Source organism: Pristiophorus japonicus, chromosome 1 (genome assembly GCF_044704955.1).
Source record: "Pristiophorus japonicus isolate sPriJap1 chromosome 1, sPriJap1.hap1, whole genome shotgun sequence".
NCBI lineage: Eukaryota > Metazoa > Chordata > Chondrichthyes > Pristiophoridae > Pristiophorus > Pristiophorus japonicus.
In genome coordinates this window covers 160,098,362-160,122,109 of record NC_091977.1, presented here as the reverse complement: position 1 = coordinate 160,122,109, position 23,748 = coordinate 160,098,362, and the positions used below count along the sequence as shown (strand labels likewise).

The 23,748-nt window shown below is 47.2% G+C and overlaps 1 protein-coding gene and 1 pseudogene across 10 annotated transcripts in view; both read left to right on the top strand.

Annotated features, from left to right (window-relative positions):
- ppip5k2 (diphosphoinositol pentakisphosphate kinase 2) overlaps positions 1–23,748 on the top strand; it is a 247,870-nt gene that overhangs the window by 67,020 nt on the left and 157,102 nt on the right. For all 10 annotated transcript variants that reach the window (XM_070884183.1, XM_070884175.1, XM_070884197.1 and 7 more), the window contains 3 exons: positions 2,374–2,449; positions 5,780–5,889; positions 22,680–22,765. In XM_070884183.1, coding sequence (XP_070740284.1) covers positions 2,374–2,449; positions 5,780–5,889; positions 22,680–22,765 — 272 coding nt within the window. The remainder of the gene's footprint in view (positions 1–2,373; positions 2,450–5,779; positions 5,890–22,679; positions 22,766–23,748) is intronic.
- LOC139261136 (forkhead box protein F1 pseudogene) lies at positions 12,685–13,882 on the top strand (annotated as a pseudogene).

Sequence of the window (23,748 nt, the reverse complement as noted above, 5' to 3'; positions counted from 1 at the left end):
GCTCGGGTTTTTAGTTGCTTGGTGATGAATGTGAAGATGTGAATTAACTGAGATCAATTGGTGCACGTGCAATGGCTGAATGGTTGGTTAAAGGATTGCTTTTTGTCAGTTGGGGGGTGCGGGGGGCTGGGGAGGTGATGTGATAGTTACCTTTGTCCATTGTGAGTGACAAGCTGAACCTTCGAACTATTAAGGCATCCCTGCCATCCCGAGCAGCAATGTGATCGTCTGGTCTCGCATTAGGGGCCGCATCTTCATCCTCCTCCTCCTCCTCCTCCTTCTCCTTCTCCTCCTCCTTCTCCTTCTCCTCCTCCACTCCGTTGAAATCCTCAGCAGATGAAGTGCTGAGTGGCTTGTTCCTCCTCCACCTCTAGTCCTCGCTGCTGCGTTTTGTTGTGCAGAACGCAGCATACCACGATTATCCTAGCGACCTTTGCTGAGTACTGAAGGGCATCTCTAGACCTATCCAGGCATCTGAAGTGCATCTTGAGCATGCTATAAGGCTTGTCGTATATCTGGATGTCGTATGGCTTATGTTGTAGCACTCTTGGGGCTAGAATTTCCTATGGCTTAACGCCCGGTTTCTGGGCTAACCAGTCTATAATTACCTGTTTTCTCTCCCTCCTTTTTTTAAGAAGTGGAGTTACATTAACTACCGTCCAATCCATAGGAACTGATCCAGAGTCTATTGAATGTTGAAAAATGACCACCAATGCATCCACTATTTCTCGAGCCATTTCCTTAAGTACTCTGGGATGCAGACTATCAGGCCCTGGGGATTTATCAGCCTTCAATCCCATCAATTTCCCTAACACAATTTCCTGACTAATAAGGATTTCCTTCAGTTCTTCCTCCTCGCTAGACCCTTGGTCTCCTAGTATTTCTGGAAGGTTATTTGTGTCTTCCTTAGTGAAGACAGAACCAAAGTATTTGTTCAGTTGGTCTGCCATTTCTTTGTTTCCTATTATAAATTCACCTGATTCTGACTGCAAGGGACCTACAATTGTGTTCACTAATCTTTTCGTCTTCACATATCTATAGAAGCTTTTGTAGTCAGTTTTTATGTTCTCTGCAAGCTTACACTCATACTCCATTTCCCCCCTCCTAATTAAACCCTTTGTCCTCCTCTGCTGAATTCTAAATTTCTCCCAGTCCTCAGGTTTGCTGCTTTTTCTGGCCAATTTATATGCCTCTTCCTTAGATTTAACACTATCCCTAATTTCCCTTGTTAGCCACGGTTGAGCCACCGTCCCCGTTTTATTTTTACGCTAGACAGGGATGTACAATTTTTGAAGTTCATCCATGTGATCTTTAAATGTTTGCCATTGCCTATCCACCGTCAACCCTTTAAGTATCACTCACCAGTCTATTCTAGTCAATTCACGTCTCATACCATCGAAGTTACCTTTCCTTAAGTTCAGGACCCTAGTCTCTGAATTAACTGTGTCACTCTCCATCTTAATGAAAAATTCTACCATACTATGGTAGCTCTTCAAGAAAAAGTTGAGTAATTGATTTTTTACTAATGATTTTAAAAACGTGTTGTGATTTATTTTTAAAGTGTCTTGGAAATTTTTTTTGATTTTGTTTTTAGTCGATGTTTTTTGAAAAATTATTTTTATTATTTTTCTGGTGTTAGACTCAACTCGCAGCCTCGGGGTAAATTTTTATTGATAATCCTTTCGCCCAGCTTGTTTACGAACTGCCCAATCGACCCTAAATTGCACTTTTTCGCCCAGAATGGTGGTGCAAGGCCCATGTTTTTCGCTCGGCGGATTTTAAAATTTTGCGGGGGAAGTTTTCGCCGGCGATAATCTTCCCAGTCTTAGCGGTCTTTTGGGCAGCAGTCGGATGCTGGCGGGGTGATAGAAAATTCTAGCCCATAGTGTTCTCTCTTTTGTCTACCTGCAGCTACCTCCACAGCACGCCCTTGCTTCTGTGGATGCTGATTGTCATCTGAAGTCCAATCTAAAGCAGCCATGCCACCACCAGTCCTGATGTTCTCTTTGCCAACATCCCCACACTGTTCAAATCAGTCTCTCTCAAGAGGGAACTGAGAAAGCAGCTGTGAGCACTGAACCTTTATTCATATCGGAACTCTTGACCTTTAACCATCTCGCCTCCGTTTCACTGAGGAGCGTTAATTTCAAATCACAGCCAAAATCTCAGGAAAGCAACCTCATTTAAATATAATGACAGACTTGCCTCTCCAGAGCAGGTTACTCGGATGCCCTGATGTCCACCGTGATTAAAATGGAAACTGAATTCCTCCCAGTGTGTATGAAAAAGACATAACTTGTCATGTGATAGATGTGTTTTTATTTGATCAAAAATGTCTTTTACTGTGTTATTTCTCTTCTTCTCCCTGTTTAGATTTTTTGAACTCTTTGAAAAATATAATGGAGACAAAGCAGGAAAAATAAAGCTAAAGAAGCCAAAGCAACTACAGGCAAGTTTTTACTTCCTAACTTTGTAGTATAATTTCAGGTATACCAATCATAGTGCATCATCATTCGGTCTTGCACAAATGTTAAAGAACTGCATTAATGACAATGAGGTGAAGAAACAACCTTCCCAGAATACTTCAGACATGCAGCACTTGCCATGCTCTGTTCCAAATGCAGGCCACCTTTCACTACTTCACAACGACCTTGCACTATGTGCTGATAAACCATTCAGCCTGTGCAATTATGCCTTCAAGGTCCAGCACCTGGCAGTAAATAAAAGTGCCACTTGGACATTAGCCTCATGCACTTTACTTTGCACATCACATGTATATTTCCTTCTCCAGAGCGATTCCATAATTTGTCAAATCACTTCAAGCCAGGATTTCTCTGGCTCCTTCTTGCAACCCTTTTTCCTGGTTTAAATGTTCCAAGACATATAAACATGTTATGCCAACTGATATACCAAAATAAAAATGCGCCTCTTAAGTTCAGCTGAGGCTGTGAATGCTAATTTTTATAAATGGATGCAGATTTCCTGTTTTGTTGCTCATAGTGAGTCAGAGGTTTTATAGGAACCGAGATATTATGCAAACCATTATTACCGTGACACTGACTAATCAGCATTGGGGTGGCCTTGCAATCGAGCAGCTTTGCAGTTGGCTCCCAGGATTTTGGAGCATGGAGCGGGGGCTCCCACAGTTCAAGAAGCACTGGACAGGATGTTCTTGGAACATTGGTGCATATCCTGGGATCTGGGGCCATTGGGGATGGAGTTCACAATGTCTGGGAGAATATGGGGTGGTTGTAGGACAAGGCAGCACCAAGAATGTGATGTAGGAGATTGTGAACTCCAAAAGGTTGGAGGATTGAGGAATGGGGGAACGAGATCTTGAGGTTCAGCAGGATGCGGGACGGAACTTTAGACTATTGGGGATAGTACTGGGGGCCATTTGGCCCTCCTCTCTTTTTGCATTGTCAGCTATTTTTATATTCTTGATTTCAAGTGTTTAAGTGAAAACATTTTTCTTGTTAAAATTATGGATAGAAAATCATGGGTTGGGTGTGCAATTTCCTGATATATACTTGTGCCATGCACCAGGAATGAGTAAGTGGAAAATTTAATGCACTATTAATGAGTTTGCTGATTTAATAAATATATTTTTAAAACTAGTGTTGCTCTACTCAGTTAATAATTTATGCAGTTTGAGTTATTTTATATCTTTAAAAAAGTATTAAGTCATAAAAATGGTTTAGGACGATGGGAACAGGTTTCTGCTCTGCCCGTTTTCCCGCCGCATCGGGCGCGCGCCGAGCCCTTCCCGCCCGCGGGAGCGGCACCGCAGTCGGTCGGTGCCACTAACAGCTATCCCTGGTGGGGAGATGTCTGTTTCTGGGCGGCGCATCCGCCCTTAAAGGGGAGGTCACCCTGACGGCGACTCTATTATATTTATTTTTGTCGGCCCGACAATTGTGCCCCCGGGTTCGGCCAGGCCACCAAAAGGTAGCCCGGTACCGCTCTTGGGTGCCAGGCCGCTGACCTGGCCAAAACCCTCCCCGGTGGCCCAGTGGGCCTAACTAAACTTAATGCGGAGCTCGCAGCAGCCCTCCCCTTTAACTGAAGTGGAGGGATGTTGTGACGTGTCAACGTGACGTGGTAGCCGACCCGCTGCAAGGGCACTTCTACCTCACAGCCGCCACAACTTCTGCCCCGACCAAAAAAATAATTCTGATCAGCTGAATTTCTCCCGTATCTCTGCCCCATGGGTCGGGGTGGAGAAAAATTTTTAAAAGCAGAAGGTGCGTTTGATGCGGGGGGCAATTTTAGCCCCTTGTTCTATTAGTTAATCTCTTTTCTAACCAGCAACAAAAAAGCACCAACAGCTTTAACTATAAATATTCTCATAAGCTGCTTTTTTCTAAGTAGTTTGTAACATAAAAGCACAATTGTAATTCATTTATATAAATTCATCACTTGCCTGATATAAAAGCTTTGTGAATTCATTCTCCAATTTCTTTCAAAAGTCTTTTGGGAAAAGCAAAGAAATTCACATGTTCACAGGATGATGCGATATACCCTTCTACCTTTCAACCCCTGTTGATGCACAGACTGCATGCTGGGATATTCTGAATACTGCACATGCTCAATATCGTTCACAGCTCTCTCTCATCTGTTGTGAAATAAGATATAACCAGTTTTAAGAACATAAGAAATAGCAACAGGAGTAGGCCATTTGGCCCCTCGAGCCTACCCTGCCATTCAATAAGATCGTGGATGATCTGATCATGGACGGCCTGAGGTCTTCAAGTTAAAAGCTTTATTGAAGGCATTAAAAACACACAAGACAAATCGGTGGATAAACCTAGTCCATATGTGAATTATATAATTTTTAAAAAATAATTATAATATTGTTTAAAACTACTATCTGGTGGCCAGAGCATGGAACTCTAGAGTCATAGGCTGTCACATTAATGGGAAAATCCTACTAAAAATGTAATGGCGAAGATGTGCTCAAAATTAATTTTGGAAAAACCCCACAACACTTAAATATGATTATCGAATGGAAAAATGATAACATATATATTATATATACAATATATATAAAAATACATCGGGGTTGAAATTTGGCACCGCTGTTTTTGAGGCAGTGCCACTGCCTGATTGCTGATTTTACCAGCAGCGTTAGGTGCAGGCTCAAACTAATTCAATTTTTACGCCCAAAGATGAGAAAGCTGCGCTTAAAAAGTGACGTTGCACATTTATTCTCGGGCGGAACCTCAGGAGGCCTACTCAGTTTTGCAACAGGAGTCTTCCGCCATACTAGGAAAAAAACCTGAAGAAAAGGGAAGAAAAAAAACCTAAAACTTCTCCGATCCCCAAACACACTTTCCCGCTTTTAAAAATTAATGAAAACATGCAGAAATAAATAGAGAGAAAAACTTACCTTCCATTCTGGCCGATTCCGCCGGAGAACTGCTCTTTAACCACCATTTTTTCAGGCTATACGGCCACCTGCTGGTACGGCAGCCATACAAAGCAAATAGCGCGACAGAGGCTTCAAAGTGGCGTTGTACGCTGGATGACATCACCACACGGGTGGCTTTAGCTGGCGCAGCGTTGCCCCATGGCGCCTCTGCCAAAGAGCCTACTGAATTTCAGCCGGGGCAAGGATGCCACTTAACGACGATGGTAGGCCTTTGTCACACGCTGGTGGTAACGGGCGGCGTCCACAACCGAATTTCGACCCCATAATTTTTTGCGTGTGTCTGTATATGTATATGTGTGGGCTGGAATTTGAAGGTAGTTCTAACATATTTTTCCACTGACCTTTCAGGAAGTCTTGGATATTGCAAGGCATCTTTTGGCAGAACTGGGACAGAATAATGACTCAGAAATTGAAGAAAGTAAATCAAAACTTGAACAACTGAAAACAGTGCTTGAGATGTGAGTACTAGCGTCACAGAAATTCTACTCTTTGATAAGTGACGATAACCATTTGTTCATATAAAAAATGCTCCAAAGAATATGATCTATTTAGTGTCACTGGACCGGATTTTGCGTGGAGAATAACGGTGAGGCCAATGGCGCTCGTTGTTATTATGGAGAAAATCGGACAGCAACTATCGGTATCCCCACAAACGTGAAAATATGGAAGTTGCTGAACGAGATATCCCACTCTTCCACAGGGTGCACTGTAAAGTCATCGCCAATAGACTCAGCATTGTAAGACATGCAATGGCATGACATTAGGGTACATGCCCACTAGTTCCCCACTAATGATGCCAGAAAAAGTTACGGTTACTGCATTCAGGAGTAAGGCCATTTTTAATGGAGTAATAATTACTGCTAAACAATCTCACTGGCCCTGAAAATGTAAAACTATTGACCAGTTAGCCTAACACCTGTCCATTATTAAGGAAGTAGTTGCGAGACATTTGGAAAAGCACAATTCAATCAAGCAGAGTCAGCATGGTTTTATGAAAGAGAAATTATGTTTGACCAAATTTGCTGGAGTTCTTTGAGGATGTAATGAGCAGAGTGGATAAGGGGGGACCAGTGGATGTGGTGTATTTGGATTTCCAGAAGGCATTTAATAAGGTGCCACATAAAAGGTTACTGCACAAGATAAAAGTTCACAGGGTTGGGGGTAATATATTGGCATGGATAACAGAAAACAGAGAGTTGGGATAAATGGGTCATTTTCCAGTTGGCAAACAGTGACTAGTGGGGTGCCGCAGGGATTGGTGCTGGGTCCTCAACTATTTACAATCTATATTAACAACTTGGATGAAGTACCTGAGTGTAATGTAGCCAAGTTTGCTGATGATACAAAGATGGTGCAAAAGCAAATTGTGAGGACACAAAAAATTTGCAAAGGGGTATAGACAGGTTAAGTGAGTGGGCAAAGATTTGGCAGCTGGAGTATAATGTGGGAAAATGTGAAGTTATTCACTTTGGCAGAAAAAATAAAAAAGCAAATTATAATTTAAATGGAGAAAAATTACAAAAAAAAAATTGGTGGTAAAAACAGAGACAGGCTATTATCTGAATGGTGACGGATTAGGAAAAGGGGAGGTGCAACGAGACCTGGGTGTCATGGTACATCAGTCATTGAAAGTTGGCATGCAGGTACAGCAGGTGGTTAAGAAAGCAAATAGCATGTTGGCCTTCATAGCGAGGGAATTTGAGTACAGGGGCAGGGAGGTGTTACTACAGTTGTACAGGGCCTTGGTGAGGCCACACCTGGAGTATTGTGTACAGTTTTGGTCTCCTAACTTGAGGAAGGACATTCTTGCTATTGAGGGAGTGCAGCGAAGGTTCACCAGACTGATTCCCAGGATGGCGGGACTGACATATCAAGAAAGACCGGATCAACTGGTCTTGTATTCATTGAAGTTCAGAAGAATGAGAGGGGATCTCATAGAAACGTTTAAAATTCTGATGGGTTTAAACAGGTTCGATGCAGGAAGAATGTTCCCAATTTTGGATAAGTCCAGAACCAGGGGTCACAGTCTAAGGATAAGGGGTAAGCCATTTAGGACCGAGATGAGGAGGAACTTCTTCACCCAGAGAGTGATGAACTTGTGGAATTCTCTGCCACACAAAGTTGTTGAGGCGGGAAAGGAATGGGGTACTGAAGTTGCATGTTCAGCCATGAACTCATTGAATGGCGGTGCAGGCTCGAAGGGCCAAATGGCCTACTCCTGCACCTATTTTCTATGGGCCCAAGTTTCCACATGATTTGCGCCTGATTTTTAGGAGCAACTGGTGGAGAACGGACTATCTTAGAAATTGCAATTCTCCACATTTTTTTTTCTGCAGTTCTAGTCAGGTAGAACAGTTCCACTTTGGAACAGAATTTTTTCTTCAAAAGGGGGCGTGTCCGGCCACTGACGCCTGATTTCAAAGTTTCCACAGTGAAAACGTACTCCAAACTAACTTAGAATGGAGCAAGTGAAGATTTTTGTAGAACTGAAAAAACCTGTTCTACACATTAAAAAATCAGGCGCAGGTTACAAATTAGGCATCCAGAACGAGGTGGGGGGGGAGGGGGGGCGGAAGGGAAGTCATTAAATTCTATAATAAATCCTTATTTATACTTATACAAATATTATACAAATAAATCCAACCTGAATAAACATTTATAAGCAAAGAAAAGATTAAATAAACCATCTTCCTACCTGTGTGAAAGTGCTTCAGGCAGGCCTTTCGGGACCGAAGGCTGAACGGGGCCGGCCCGAGACTTCGGGCATGGCCTGTCCCCAGCACCAGATTTACAGGTAGGTGGCGTTGGGCCGGGTCGGGGAGGTTCGGTTCGGTTCGGTTCGGGTCGGGGGGAGGGAGGGAGAGAGAGGGAGAGAGGGGGAGAGAGGGAGGGAGGAAGAGAGGGAGGGAGAGAGAGGGGGGGAGGGAGGGAGAGAGAGGGGGGGAGGGAGGGAGAGAGAGGGGGGAGGGAAGGAGAGAGGGGGGAGGGAGAGAGAGGGGGGGAGGGAGGGAGAGAGAGAGGGAGGGAGGGAGAGAGAGAGAGAGGGGGGAGGGAGAGAGAGAGAGTGGGGGAGGAAGAGAGAGAGAGGGGGGCAGGGAGAGAGAGAGAGGGGGGGAGGGAGAGAGAGAGGGGAGGGAGAGAGAGAGAGGGGGGGAGGGAGAGAGAGAGAGGGGGGGAGGGAGAGAGAGAGAGGGGGGGAGGGAGAGAGAGAGAGGGGGGGAGGGAGAGGGGGGGAGGGAGAGAGAGCGAGAGGGGGGAGAGAGAGAGAGAGAGAGAGAGAGGGGGGGAGAGAGAGAGAGGGGGGGAGAGAGAGAGAGGGGGGGAGGGGGGGAGAGAGAGAGAGAGGGGGGGAGAGAGAGAGAGGGGGGGAGGGAGGGAGAGAGAGAGAGAGGGGGGGAGGGAGAGAGAGAGAGAGGGGGGGAGGGAGAGAGAGAGAGAGGGGGGGAGAGAGAGAGAGAGAGAGAGGGGGGAGGGAGAGAGAGAGAGGGGGGAGGGAGAGAGAGAGAGGGGGGGAGGGAGGGAGGGGGGGGAGGAAGAGAGAGAGAGAGAGGGGGGGAGGGAGAGAGAGAGAGAGGGGGGGAGGGGAGAGTGAGAGAGAGGGGGGGGGAGGGAGAGAGAGAGAGAGGGGGGAGGGAGAGAGAGAGAGAGGGGGGGAGGGAGGGAGAGAGAGAGAGAGAGAGAGAGGGGGGGAGGGAGAGGGAGAGGGAGGTCAGGTCAGGGAGGGGGAGGTCAGGTCGGATCCAGTGCGGGGGGGAGCGGGAGTCGGGTCGGGTCCAGTCGGGGGGGGGGGGGGTGGGAGTGGGGTTCGGGTCCGGTGGGGGGCGGGAGCAGGAGCGCAGGTCAGGTCGGGTCCAGTTGCGGGGGGGAGCGGGAATCGGGTCGGGTCCAGTCGGGGGGGGGGGGGGTGCAGGAGTCGGGTCGGGTCCGGAGGCGGGGGTGAGCGGGGGGCGGGAGCAGGAGTCGGGTCGGGTCGGTCTGGGGGGTGGGTGTGGGGGGGGGGGGCGGGAGTGGGAATCGGGTCAGGTCCAGTCGGGGGGGGGGGGGGGAGCAGGTGTCGGGTCCGGTCCGGAGGCAGGGGGTGGGGGGGGGAAGCGGGTGTCGGGTCTGGTCGGGGGGGAGCAGGAGCTGGCCGTGGGAGGAGCCTTATTCACGCAGCCCCAGTGAGGCTATTCGGCCAGGACTAGGGGATGCGTGCTTCGTGCCCCTCCCACACAGTTCGGCGCTTGGAGCTACTGCACTTGCGTGCCCACTGTAGTGCGCATGTGCAGAGGTCCCGGCACTGTTTTCAGCGCAGGGACCTGGCTCCGCCCCCCCACAACTCGTGCTGCGCTGCGCCGAGGGCCAGAGGACCTGCAGGGAGGTGGAGAATACGGAGGATTTTTTTAGGCGCACTTTGTGGTGCGAAAAACGGGAGTCCAGGTCGGGACTGCGCTGTTCTAGGCGCGTGTGGAAACTTGGGCCCTATGTTTCTAAGTATAGAGGGACCTGGAGGTCCTTGTGCATGAAACACAAAAAGTTAGTATGTAGGTACAGCAAGTAATCAGGAAGACCAATGGAATGTTGGCCTTTATTGCAAGGGGGATAGAGTATAGAAGCAGAGCGAGCCTGCTACAACTGTACAGGGTATTGGTGAGGCCACACCTCGAGTACGGCGTACAGTTTTGGTCTCCGTATTTAAGAAAGGATATACTTGCATTGGAGGCTGTCAGAGAAGGTTCATTAGGTTGATTCTGGAGTTGAGGGGCTTGACTTATGAAGATAGGTTGAGTGGGTTGGGTCTATACTCATTGGAGTTCAGAAGAATGAGGTGAGATCTTATTAAAGCATATAAGATAATGAGGGGGCTCGACAAAGTGGATACAGAGAGGATATTTCCACTCATAGGGGAAACTAAAACTCGGGGACATAGTCTCAGAATAAGGGGCCGTCCATTTAAAACTGAGATGAGGAGGAATTTCTTCTCTGAAGGTTGTAAATCTATGGAATTCTCTGCCCCAGAGAGCTGTGGAGGCTGGGTCATTGAATATATTTAAGGTGGAGATAGACAGATTTTTGAGCGAGAAGGGAATAAAGGGTTATGGGGAGCGGGCAGGGAAGTGGAGCTTAGTCCATGAACAGATCAGCTATAATATTAAATGGCAGAGCAGGCTCGAGGGGCTAGGTGGCCTACTCCTGCTCTTATTTTTTACGTACTTATGTTAATACTATAGAATGATTGCAGGACAGAAGGCCTTTCGAGCCTGTGCCGGCTCTCTGCAAGAGCACTTCAGCTAGTTGCACTCCCCTGCAGTTTCCCTGTAGCCCTGCAGATTATTTTCCTTCAGGTACTTATCCAATTCCCTTGTGAAAGACACAATTGAATCTGCCTCCAGCACCCCTTCAAGCAGTGCATTCCAAATCCTAACCACTCGCTGTGTAAAAAAGATTTTCTTCATGTCGCCTTTGGTTCTTTTGCCGATCACCTTAAATCTGTATCCTCTGGTTCTCGATCCTTCCGCCAATGGGAAGTTTCTCTACTCTGTCTAGACCATTCATGATTTTGATCACCTCTATCAAATCTCCTCTCAACCTTCTCTGCTCCAAGAAGAACAACCCCAGATTCTCCAGTCTTTCCACATAATTGAAGTCCCTCATCCCTGGAACCATTCTTGTAAATCTTTTCTGGACCCTCTCCAAGGCCTTCACATCCTTCCTAAAGTGCGATGCCCAGAATTGGACAATACTGCAGTTGAGGCCGAAACAATGTTTTATAAAAGTTCATCATAGCTTCCTTACTTTCGCTGATTGGAGCGCAGGCAGGTACTGCAGGAGCGGCGAGAGATTGTAGAGGGATGTGCTCGGGGCCCAGGAGAGACGAGAGCCCAGGAGCAGCACGGGCCAGCCCACACTGCTATGTGTGTGCTCACTAGGTTCATGCAGCAAAGCTGGTTTCCAGTCGTCTTGGATAACACTGGACCAAGACCTAGCTCTGTCAAGCCCGTGTGGTGGCTGGTGTGCAATGGTTAAAAAAAATCCACGCATAGGCATCTTCCACCCTTCAAGATTTAGTTCGGGACCTGGAATATTAGGTCCTTCATTGAAACATCTGTGAACTTTTTAGCGTGGAAGCAAGTCATCCTTGACTCAAGGGACTGCCTATGATGATGATGATGACTTTTATACTCTATGCCTTTAATTATGAAGCCCATCATCCCGTATGCTGATTTAAACCGCTTTCTCAACCTGCCTTGCCACTTTCAACGATTTGTGCACATATACCCCCCAGGTCTCTCTATTCATGCACCCCCTTTAGAATTGTACCCTTTAGTTTATATTGCCTCTCCTCTTTCTTCCTTCCAAAATGTTACATTTCATCTGCCACGTGTCTGCCCATTCCACCAGCCTCTCTATGTCTTCTTGAAGTCTATCACTATCCTCCTCACTACTCGCTATACAGCTACTTCCAAGTTTTGTGTCATCTGCAAGTTTTGAAATTGTGCCCTGTACAGCCAAGTCTGAGACATTAATCTATTATCAAGAAAAGCAGTGTTCCTAGTACCGACCCTTGGGGAACGCCACTGTACACCTTCCTCCAGTCCGAAATACAACTGCTCACCACTATTCCTGTCACTTAGGCAATTTTGTCTCCATGCTGCCACTGTCCCTTTTGTTCCATGGGCTTCACTTTTGCTGGCAAGCCTATTATGTGGCATTTTATCAAAAGCCTTTTGGAAATCCGTGTACATCACATCAACCGCATTGCCCCCATCAACCCCTCTATATATTAGCACACATCAACTCCTCTATATATTAGCACACATCAACCCCTCTATATATTAACACACATCAACCCCTCTATATATTAGCACACATCAACCCCTCTATATATTAGCACACATCAACCCCTCTATATATTAGCACACATCAACCCCTCTATATATTAGCACACATTTTGCAATCAGCGACGAAGGAATGGCACTTGCCATTCTACTCGCTGACAACTGCCCATAACGTTTTTGCGGACTTTTGAGTGGAAGGATTTTAGCAAGGCTTCTGTCAAGGGCCCGCATGGTAGGCTGATCAAAAAAGTAAAAGCCCATGGGATCCAAGGGAGAGTGGAAAATTGGATTCCAAATTGGCCCAGTGGCAGGAAATAAAGGGTAATGGTTGAGATTTTGTGACTGGAAAGCTGTTTCCAGTGGGATTCCACAGGGCTCAGTACTTGGTCCCTTTTTGCAGTATATATTAATGATTTAGGCTTAAATGTAAGGGGCATGATAAAGAAATTTGTTGATGATACAAAAATTGGCCTTGTGGTTGACAGTGAGGAGGAGAACTCTAAACTACAGGAAGATATCGATGAACTGGTCAGTTGGGCAGAAAAGTGGCAAATGGAATTCAATCTAGAAAAGTGTGAGGTAATGCATTTGGGGATGGGCAACAAGGCAAGGGACTACACAATAAATGGGAGGATACTGAGAGGTGTGGAGGAACAGAGGGACCTTGGATTATATGTCCACAGATCCTTAAAGATAGCAGGACAGGTCAATAAAGTAGTTAAAAAGGCATAAGGAATGCTTTCCTTTATTAGCCGAGGCATAGAATACAAGAGCAGGGAAGTTATGCTATCCAGAGCTCTCCCACCAAGCGGCTAACTCTCAGCGAGATCTACCAGTTCCTCCAGCTGCTTCCCTTTTTTTCGAGGCTCCTACCAAGGCTGAAAGAACTCCGTGCGTCATAACCTCTCCTTGAACGTATGCTTCACCAAACTGTCCAAGGGCCTTTGCAGACCTGGCAAGGTCATTACTAGATCATTGACCTGGCCAGCAAGTTCATGTTTAAGAGGGCTCCTTCAGGCGCAGATCAAGGGGCTTTTGCAGAAAATGCCAAAACCTTAAGCCCATGTATAGCATGATGAATGGATTGGGGTTCAACCACATCCCAGAGACCTATAACTTCCAAGGGTCAAGAGGACTCTTCTCCTGCGCGCCCAACGGCCTTTCTATAGACAGTAGCATCAGCATGATGAATGGACATTTGCCCAGCAACGTTAACGGAATGGGTTTACCGGGATATTCTGCCTCTCACCTCTCGGCCAACAATGGTCACTATATGGGAAGCTGTACATGATCTTCGGTCGGAGACTACCCTAACCACGCCGACAGCTCACTGCCCACGTCTCCCTTACTGACCAGCGGTGGGGTGATGGAGCCGCACTCCATGTACACTACCTCGGCTTCAACATGGGCTCCTTTGGCCTCCGTGATGAATAACGAGGCTCCTTACATCAAACAGCAGCCCCACTCGCCATGCAACCCATCAGCGAATCGCACTTCCAACCTGAAAGCACACTCTCCAGATCAGTCCTATTTACATCAATATAGCCACAACGCGGCCGATATACAAGGTACGGAGCCCATGATACTACAGTTACAGATTAGCAAAAACAGCTTTTGTAGGAAGCAATTCTAAGTCTGAGGTTGGCGTGACCTCCCGTTGAATCATAGAAGTTTACAGCACGGAAGGAGGCCGTTTTGGCCCACCGTGTCTGTGCCGGCTGACAAGAGACTATCCAGCCTAATCCCACTTTCCAGCTCTAGGTTTGTAACCCTGCAGGTTATGGCACTTCAAGTGCACATCCAAGTACGTTTAAATGTGGTGAAGGTTTCTGCCTCTACCACCCTTTCAGGCAGTGAGTTCTAGACCCCTACAACTCTCTACGTGAAGAAATTTCCCCTCAACTTCTAAACCTTCTGCCAATTACTTTAAATTTATGCCCCTTGGTTGTTGACAACTCTGCTAAGGGAAATAGGCCATTTCTATCCACTATATATGGAGGTCCCTCATAATTTTATACACCTCAATGAGGTCTCCCCTCAGCCTCCTCTGTTCCAAGGAAAACAAACCCAGCCTATCCAATCTGTCCTCATAGCTTAGATTCTCCACGCCGGGCAACATCCTCGTAAATCTCCTCTGTACCTTCTCCAGTGCAATCATGTCCTTCCTATAATGTGGTGACCAGAACTGCACGCAGTACTCCAGCTGTGGCCTAACCAGTATTTTATACAGTTCAAGCATAACCAACCCCTGCTCTTGTATTCTATGCCTCGGCTAATAAAGACAAGCATTCCGTTGGCCTTCTTAACCACTTTATCTGCCTGGCCTGCTTTCTTCAGGGATCTGTGGACATGCACTCCAAGATCCCTTTATTCCTCTACACTTCTCAGTATCCTACCATTTAATGGGAATTCCCTTTCCTTGTTAGCCCTCCTCAAATGCATTACCTCACATTTCTCTGGATTAAATTCCATTTGCCACTGTTCTATCCGCCTGACCAGTTGATTGATATCTTCCTGCAGTCCACAGCTTTCTTCTTCATTATCAACCACACAGCCGATTTTAGTATCATCTGCAAGCTTCTTAATCATATCCCCTATATTCAAGTCTAGATCATTGATGTATATTACAAAAAGCTAGGGACCGAGTACTGAGCCCTGCGGAACTTCACTGGAAACATCCTTCCAGTCACAAAAGCATCCATCAACCATTTCCCTTTGCTTCCTGCCTCTGAGCCAATTTTGGATCCAACTTGCCACTTTGCCCTGGATCCCATGGGCTTTTACTTTCATGACCAGTCTGCTATGTGGGACCTCATCAAAAGCTTTGCTAAAATCCATATACACTACATCATATGCACTGCCCTCATCGACCCTCCTGGTTACCTCCTCGAAAAATTCAATCAAGTTAGTCAGACACGACCTTCCCTTAACAAATCTGTGCTGACTGTCCTTGGATTAATCCGTGTCCTTCTAAATGAAGATTTATCCTGTCCTTCAGGATTTTTTCCAATAATTTTCCCACCACTGAGGTTAGGCTGACTGGCCTGTAATTACTCAGTCTATCCCTTTCTCCCTTCTTAAACAAATGTACCACATTAGCAGTCCTCCAGTCCTCTGGCACCACACCTGAAGCCAGAGAGAAGTGGAACATGATGGTTAAAGCTTCGGCTATTTTCTCTCTTCCTTTGCTTAACTGCCTGGGATATATTTCATCTGGGACTGGGAACTTATCCAGTTTGAAAGCTGCTAAACCCCTTAATACCTCCTCTCTCTCTCTGTTTATTTCATCTAATATTTCACACTCCTCCTCCTCAATAGCAGTGTCTGCATCACCCCTCTCTTTTGTGAAAACAGATGCAAAGTATTCATTAAGGACCATACCCACATCTTCCGCCTCCACACACAGATTACCCTTGTGGTCTCTAATAGGCCCGAACCTTCCTTTATTTATCCGCTTGTTCTTAATATATTTATAAAACATCTTTGGGTTTTCCTTGATTTTACTTACCAAGAATTTTTCATGCTCTCTCTTTGCTTTCCTAATATCCCTTTTGATCTCACCCCTGGACTTTCTATACTCTCGAGATTCTGCAGTATTTAGCCCTCACTATCTGTCATAAGCTTCCCTTTTTTTCTTTATCCTACCCTGTATATCCCTAGACATCGAGGGGGCGCTAGATTTGTTAGTCCCACCCTTTTTCTTTAAGGGCACATATTTAGCCTGAACCCTCCGGATCTCCTCCTTGAATGCCTCCCACTGCTCTGACACTGATTTACCTTCAAGTAGCTGTTTCTAGTCCACCATGGCTAAATCACCTCTCAGCTAAGCAAAGTTGGCTTTTCCCCAATTTAGAACTTTTATTCCTGGTCTATCCTTGTCCTTTTCCATAACTATCTTAAATCTGACTGAATTATGGTCAGCAGCACCTAAATCCACACCCACTGATACCCCTTCCACCTGCCCAGCTTCATTTCCTAAAACTAAGTCCAGAACACCCCCTCCCGTTTTGGGCTTGCTACATACTGGCTAAAAAAGTTATTTTGAATGCATTTTAGGAATTCCGCACCCTCTATACCCTTCACACTAATTTTGTCCCAGTTAATGTTAGGATAGTTGAAATCTCCTACTATTACTGCCCAATAGTTTTTGCACTTCTTAGAAATTTGCCTACATATTTACTCTTCTATCTCCCTCTCACTGTTTGGGGGTCTATAGTACACGCCCAGCAGTGTGATCACCCCTTTTTTGTTTTTCAGTTCAATGCATATGGCCTCGCTTGATGATCCCTTGAACATATCATCCCTCCTCACAGCTGTAATAGTTTCTTTAATCAATACTGCGATCCCCTCCCTTTTTACCCCCCTCTCTATCCCGTCTGAAAATCCTGTAACCAGGAATGTTTAGCTGCCATATCTGCCCTTTTAGCCATGTCTCTGTAGTAGCTATAATATCATATTCCCAAGTGTCTACCTGTGCTCTCAGCTCATCTGCCTTATTCTCTATACATGCATTGAAGTATATACCATTTAGTACAACCAGACCCCCTTGTTGACTACATTCTAGCCCTTGTTTCGTCTGTCCTTCAAATTCACTTTCTATATTTTTGCTTTCCAATTCCAGTTTTACTTCCCTTCCTACTGAATCTATTCTCCGGTTCCCATCGCCCTGCCCGTGGTACGGCAAATTCTCTGGTCTGGCACAGGCCAGATCCCGAGTTAGAGAGGTTCAACCTGTACTGCTCAGACTAATTTTTGAAAGTGTTTTCATCCACCATGTTGATTTTTCAGTAACCTGAGTAGGTACTATTGAAAATAAAATAGCTAACATAAACACTTTGATGAATTAAATAATTCATACAAATTATTAGAGTTGCCTATTTTGTGTTTGAAACCTGTGCATGGTTGTTTCCGTCCATAGACCTAAGGTGATCATCATCATAGGCAGTCCCTCGGAATCGAGGAAGACTTGCTTCCACTCCTAATGTGAGTCCTTTGGTGGCTGAACAGTCCAATGCGAGAGCCACAGATCCTGTCACAGGTGGGACAGACATTCGTCGGAGGAAGGGAGGGTGGGACTGATTTGCCACAGGCTCCTTCCGCTGCCCGCGCCTGACCTCTTCAAGCTCGCGGCGTTGAGATTTGAAGAGCTCAATGCCCTCCCGGATGCACTTTCTCCACCTAGGGCGGTCTTCGGCCAGTGACTCCGAGGTGTCAGTGGTGATGTCGCACTTTACCAGGGAAACTTTGAGGGTGTCCTTGTAACATTTCCGCTGCCTACCTTTGGCTCGTTTGCCGTGAAGGAGCTCCGCATAGAGCAATTGCTGAGGGAGCCTCGTGTCTGGCATGCGAACTATGTGGCCTGCCCAGCAACGCTGATCGAATGTGGTCAGTGCTACAATGCTGGGGATGTTAGCATGGCTGAGGACACTGATGTTGATGCGCTTGTCCTCCCAGGGAATTTGCAGGATTTTGCGGAGACATCGTTGGTGATATATCTCCAGCGACTTGAGGTGTCTTCTGCACATCGTCCATGCCTCTGATCCATGCAGGAGGGCAGGTATGACTACAGCCCTATAGACCATGAGCTTGGTGGTAGATTTGAGGGCCTAGTCTTCGAACACTCTTTTTCTCAGGCTGCACTGGTACACTGGAGACAATGTTGAATCTCCGCATCAATGTCTGCCTTTGTTGATAGGAGGCTCCCGAGGTATGGAAAGTGGTCCACGTTGTCGAGGGCCGCGCCGTGAATCTTGATGACTGGTGGGCAGTGCTAAGCGTCGAGAACAGGCTGGTGGAGGACCTTTGTCTTACGGATGTTAAGCGTAAGGTCCATGCTTTCATATGCCTCGGTGAATACATCGACTATATCCTGGAGTTCAGCCTCAGAATGTGCGCAGACACAGGCGTCATCCGCGTACTGCAGCTCAATGAATGAGGTTGGGGTGATCTTGGACCTGGCCTGGAGGCGGCGTAGGTTAAACAGCTTCCCACTGGTTCTGTAGTTTAGTTCCACTCCAGCGGGGAGCTTGTTGATTGTGAGGTGAGGTGGAGCATGGCAGCGAGGAAGTTTGAGAAGAGGATTGGAGCGATGCCGCAGCCCTGTTTGACCTCGGTCCGAACGCGGATTGGGTCTGTAATGGAACCGCTGTTAAGGATCATGGTCTGCATATCATCGTGGAGCAGGCGAAGGATGTTGACAAACTTTTGGGGGCATCCAAAACGGAGGAGGACACCCCATAAGCCCTCACAGTTGACAAGTGTCAAAGGTCTTTGTAAGATCAAAAAGGGCCATGTATAAGGACTGGTGCTGCTCCCTGCATTTTTCCTGCAGCTGTCGCGCTGCAAACATCATGTCCGTTGTGCCCCGTAGGGGACGAAATCCGCACTGTGATTCCGGGAGGAGCTCCTCAGCCACGGGGAGAAGACGGTTGAGGAGAACTCTAGCGACAACCTTCCCAGTGGCTGATAGCAGGGAGATTCCCCTGTAGTTGCCGCAGTTGGACTTGTCCCCCCTTTTTAAAGATGGTCACGATCACTGCATCTCTGAGATCTCCCGGCATGCTCTCCTCCCTCCAAATGAGAGAGATGAGGTCAAGTATCCGCATCAACAGCGCCTCTCTGCCAAACTTTAGCGCCTCAGCAGGAATTCCATCTGCACCCGTGGCCTTGTTATTCTTGAGCTGTTCTATGGCTTTGCCTACCTCGTGCAACGTTGGGGTTTCACTGAGGTGGTGGCGGGTTGTATGCTGCGGGATGGAGTTGAGAACACTCGAGTCAAAGGCAGAGTCTCGATTGAGGAGATCTTCAAAATGCTCCTTCCCAGCGGGCCCTGACGTCCTTGGTGAGTGTTTCCCCATTCTTGGCCAGAAGTGGGATGGGGCCTTGGGAGTTTGGACCGTAGGTGGCCTTGACTGCAATGAAGAATCCACGCATATCGTGGCTGTCGGCCAATGTTGTATCTCCTATGCTTTCTCGATTCACCGCCTGTTCTTTAGGTCCCGGGTTTTTTGTTGAACCTCAGCCGTGAGACAAGGTCCCACACAAGAAATTGGTGTGCAAAATCAAAGCACATTGGGGGTAATGTACTGACGTGGATAGAGAACTGGTTGGCAGACAGGAAGCAGAGAGTCGGGATTAACGGGTCCTTTTCAGAGTGGCGGGCAGTGACTAGTGGAGTGCCGCAGGGCTCAGTGCTGGTACCCCAGCTCTTTACAATATATATTAATGATTTAGATGATGGAATTGAATGTAATATCTCCAAGTTTGCAGATGACACTAAACTGGGTGGCTATGAGGAGGACGCTAAGAGGCTGCAGGGTGATTTGGACAGGTTAGGCGAGTGGGCAAATATATGGCAGATGCAGTATAATGTGGATAAATGTGAGGTTATCCACTTTGGGGGCAAAAACACGAAGGCAGAATATTATCTGAATGGCAGCAGATTAGGAAAAGGGGAGGTGCAGCGAGACGTGGGTGTCATGGTTCATCAGTCATTGAAGGTTGGCATACAGGTACAGCAGGCGGTGAAGAAGGCAAATGGTATGTTGGCCTTCATAGCAAGGGGATTTGAGTATAGGAGCAGGGAAGTCTTACTGCAGTTGTACAGGGCCTTGGTGAGACCCCACCTGAAATATTGGGCCCAGGTTTCCACACGATAAAAAACGGGCGCCCCTCCGAGCTGGGCGCCCGTTTTTCACGCCTAAAACGGCGCCTAAAAAAATAAATCACGATTCTGGAGCGTTCAGCTCCTTGTCTGCCTGGCGCGGCGGAGCCTACACTCGCGCCGATTTTGTAAGTGGGAGGGGGCGGGTACTATTTAAATTAGTTTTTTTCCTGCCGGCAACGCTGCGCGTGCGCGTTGGAGCGTTCGCGCATGCTCAGTGTGAAAAAAACATTGCCACTCGGCCATTTTTGTAGTTCTTTGTAGCTGTTTAATTTTTGAACATTTTTTTAAATAAAAGCACATTAGCACTTGCAGCCTTCTCACTGTCTCCTCTCCCCCCCCCCCCCCCCCCCGGGAAAGAACGGGCGCCTCCTCTCCCTCCTGCGGGAAGAACGGGCGCCTCCCCCCCCCCCCCCCCCCCGCGGGAAAGAACGGGTGCCTCCTCTCTCTCTCTCTTCCCCCCCCGCGGGAAAGAACGGGTGCCTCCTCTCTCCCCCCCCCCCCCCCTCCCCCGTGGGAAGAACGGGCGCCTCCCCCCCCCCCCCCCCCCGCAGGAAGAACAGGCGCCTCAGACTGACTGCAGCATTCTCTGTGCCTGAAGCACTTTCACACAGGTAGGAAGATGGTTTATTTAATTTTTTCTTTGCTTATTAATGTTTATTCAGGTGGGATTTATTTGTATAATATTTGTATAAGTGTAAATAAGGATTTATTGTAGATTTTAATGACTTCCCTTCCCCCCCCTCCCCCCGCCCCCCCACCTCGTTCTGGACGCCTAATTTGTAACCTGCGCCTGATTTTTTAATGTGTAGAACAGGCTTTTTCAGTTCTACAAAAATCTTCACTTGTTCCATTCTAACTTAGTTTGGAGTACGTTTTCACTGTGGAAACTTTGAAATCAGGCGTCAGTGGCCGGACACGCCCCCTTTTGAAGAAAAAATTCTGTTCCAAAGTAGAACTGTTCTACCTGACTAGAACTGCAGAAAAAAAAATGTGGAGAATTGCAATTTCTAAGATAGTCCGTTCTCCACCAATTGCTCCTAAAAATCAGGCGCAAATCACGTGGAAACTTGGGCCCATTGTGTTCAGTTTTGGTCTCCTAATCTGAGGAAGGACGTTCTTACTATTGAGGGAGTACAGCGAAGGTTCACCAGATTGATTCCAGGGATGGCTGGACTGACATATGAGGAGAGACTGGATCAACTGGGCCTTTATACACACAAGTTTAGAAGGATGAGAGGGGATCTCATAGATGCACATAAGATTCTGACTGGACTGGACTGGACAGGTTAGATGCGGGAAGAATGTTTCCGATGTTGGGGAAGTCCAGAACCAGGGGACACAGTCTTAGGATAAGGGGCAGGCCATTTAGGACTGAAATGAGGAGAAACTTCTTCACTCAGAGAGTTGTTAACCTGTGGAATTCCCTGCCTCAGAGAGTTGTTGATGCCAGTTCATTGGATATATTCAAGAGGGAGTTAGATGTGGCCCTTGCAGCTAAAGGGATCAAGGGGTATGGAGAGAAAGCAGGAAAGGGGTACTGAAGGAATGATCAGCCATGATCTTATTGAATGGTGGTGCAGGCTCGAAGGGCCGAATGGCCTACTCCTGCACATATTTTCTATGTTTCTATGTCTGTAACGTTGCTTTGCAGCTCCCGAGTTGGGTTGTTGCTTGAGGCTCAGAAATGCTCTGCGCTTACGATCTATTAGTTCTTGGATCCCCTGATCATTTTCATCAAACCAGTCCTAGTGTTTTCTGGTTGAGTAACCAAGTGTCTCTTCACAGGCACTTGTTATGAAAACCTGAAGGGCATACCAAGCACTGTGGGCATTCAGCATCTCAGGGTCATCAAGGCACACTAGATTAGCTGTGAGGCACTGGCTGTATCGGGCTCTCTTCACTGTGTCTTTAAGTGCCCCGGCATTAACTTTTTTGCGGCACTGCTTCTGCTGCCCCCTCTGCTTTGGGGCTATGTTTATATTGATGATGGATCGGATTAGGCGATGGTCTGTCCAGCTGTAATCAACTCATGTCATGGCACGGGTGATGTGCACATCCTTGCGATCCCTGGCTTGGACGATGATGTAGTCGAGCAGGTACTAATGTTTGGAGCGTGGATGTTGCCACGATGCCTTGTATTTGTCCCTCTGGCAGAACGGTGTTGGTGATGAATTCGTGTTCTAGACATTTTGTCAGGAGTAGGGTACCGCTGGAGTTGGCTTTCCCTACCCCCTCTCTGCCAATCACTCCTCCCCAGAGGACTGTGTCTTTGCCGACCCTGGCATTAAAGTCACCTAGGAGGATCAATTTGTCGCCCGTGGGGACGCGGAACAGGGATGTCTCGAGGTTGGAATAAAATCCCTCTTTAGCCTCATCCGTTGCATCGAGTGTTGGGACGTACGCACTGATGACTGGCGCATTGGTTCCGGGATAGGGTAAGGCGAAGAGTCACGAGGTGTTCGTTAATCCCGCAGTGGGAGTCTTTGAAGCGGTCGAGCAGATTTCCCTTTGTGTGCAAAGGTGCTTCCTGATTTCACTCGTAAATGACCTTGGTCTAATTTTAAGATTATGCCCCCTTGTTCTGCATTCCTCTAACAATTTAATTGGCTTGGTGTCCATTTCTGTCAGTTTATGCTGTTGTGAAGCACCTTTGAATGTTTTCCTATGTTAATGCCACTCTATAAATGCAAGTACTTGTTGTATAACGCACACTTTTCAGCTGTCTCTTTAAGATAATTTTAAAATATAGTTGATTTCTTAACAGGTATGGTCATTTTTCTGGAATAAATCGTAAAGTTCAGTTAACATACCTGCCTCTTGGATGTACAAAGACCTCAAGTGAAGAAGACGGTAGGCTTCCACGTGTTTTGTTTTTTGTTTTTCTTTATTTATTCTTGGGTTTCAGAAGGTACTTAAATTGACATTGTTTAATTACTGAGTGTGTGAATTTCTTTATATTGCTGACTACTACTCATTTAATGGAGCAGTTTGCTTTAGGCAGCATTTATTAATGGTTGAATAGCTATAATTAGCAATTTGACAAAGTAACCTTAGAAAATTGAAGCCCCTATCATTTGGGGAAGCAATAATTTCAAGTGAAAGGGTACAATTTTTGACGCTGATCCACCTGCAGTTTCCTAGGTCCTGTCCTATTGCTGCTCAAATAGTAGAGGCTTCAATTTAAGTGTCAGCCTTGGCTAAGGTATCGCCTCTGAGTCAGAAGGTGAAGGGTTCAAGTCCCATTCCAGAGACTTGAGCACATAATCCAGGCTGTTGAGGGAGTGCTGCACTGTTGGAGGTGCCGTCTTTTGGATTAGATCCTAAGGTTCTGCCTAACCTCTTGGGTTGACTTATAAGGGGCCCAACTTTGCTCAACCCCTTTTTTCGGCGCACTTGACTTTGCGCGCTGGAAAGGGCTCCAGAAAAAAGGGGCCCCATCCTGGCCACTCTTCGGAGTCCCTGGAGTCCTGGCGTGGCATGGAGTCTGAAGTGGGGGGGTGGAGCAACAGGCCAGCGCCGAAAACAGTGCCGGCACCTGCGCTGCACGCATACTCCTGCCCTCCCAGCGTGTCCTGCTGGCTGTGAGCAGGACCCGATGCTTGCAGCCTCTATCCCCGGCCAAAGGGATGTCCCGATCTCACCGCACCCTATCCCCGGCCGAGTGGCCACCTGCACCGGCCCACTGGCCCGCTGAGTTCCCGGGCGAGGTAGGACTTCGGTTTTATTTTTTATTTATTGGTTGTGCTTGAGAGTTTTGATTGGGGGTGCCGGGGGGGGTGGGGGGGAGGAGAAAGAGTGTATTGGGGGGTGGGGGGGGAGAAAGAATGTATTGG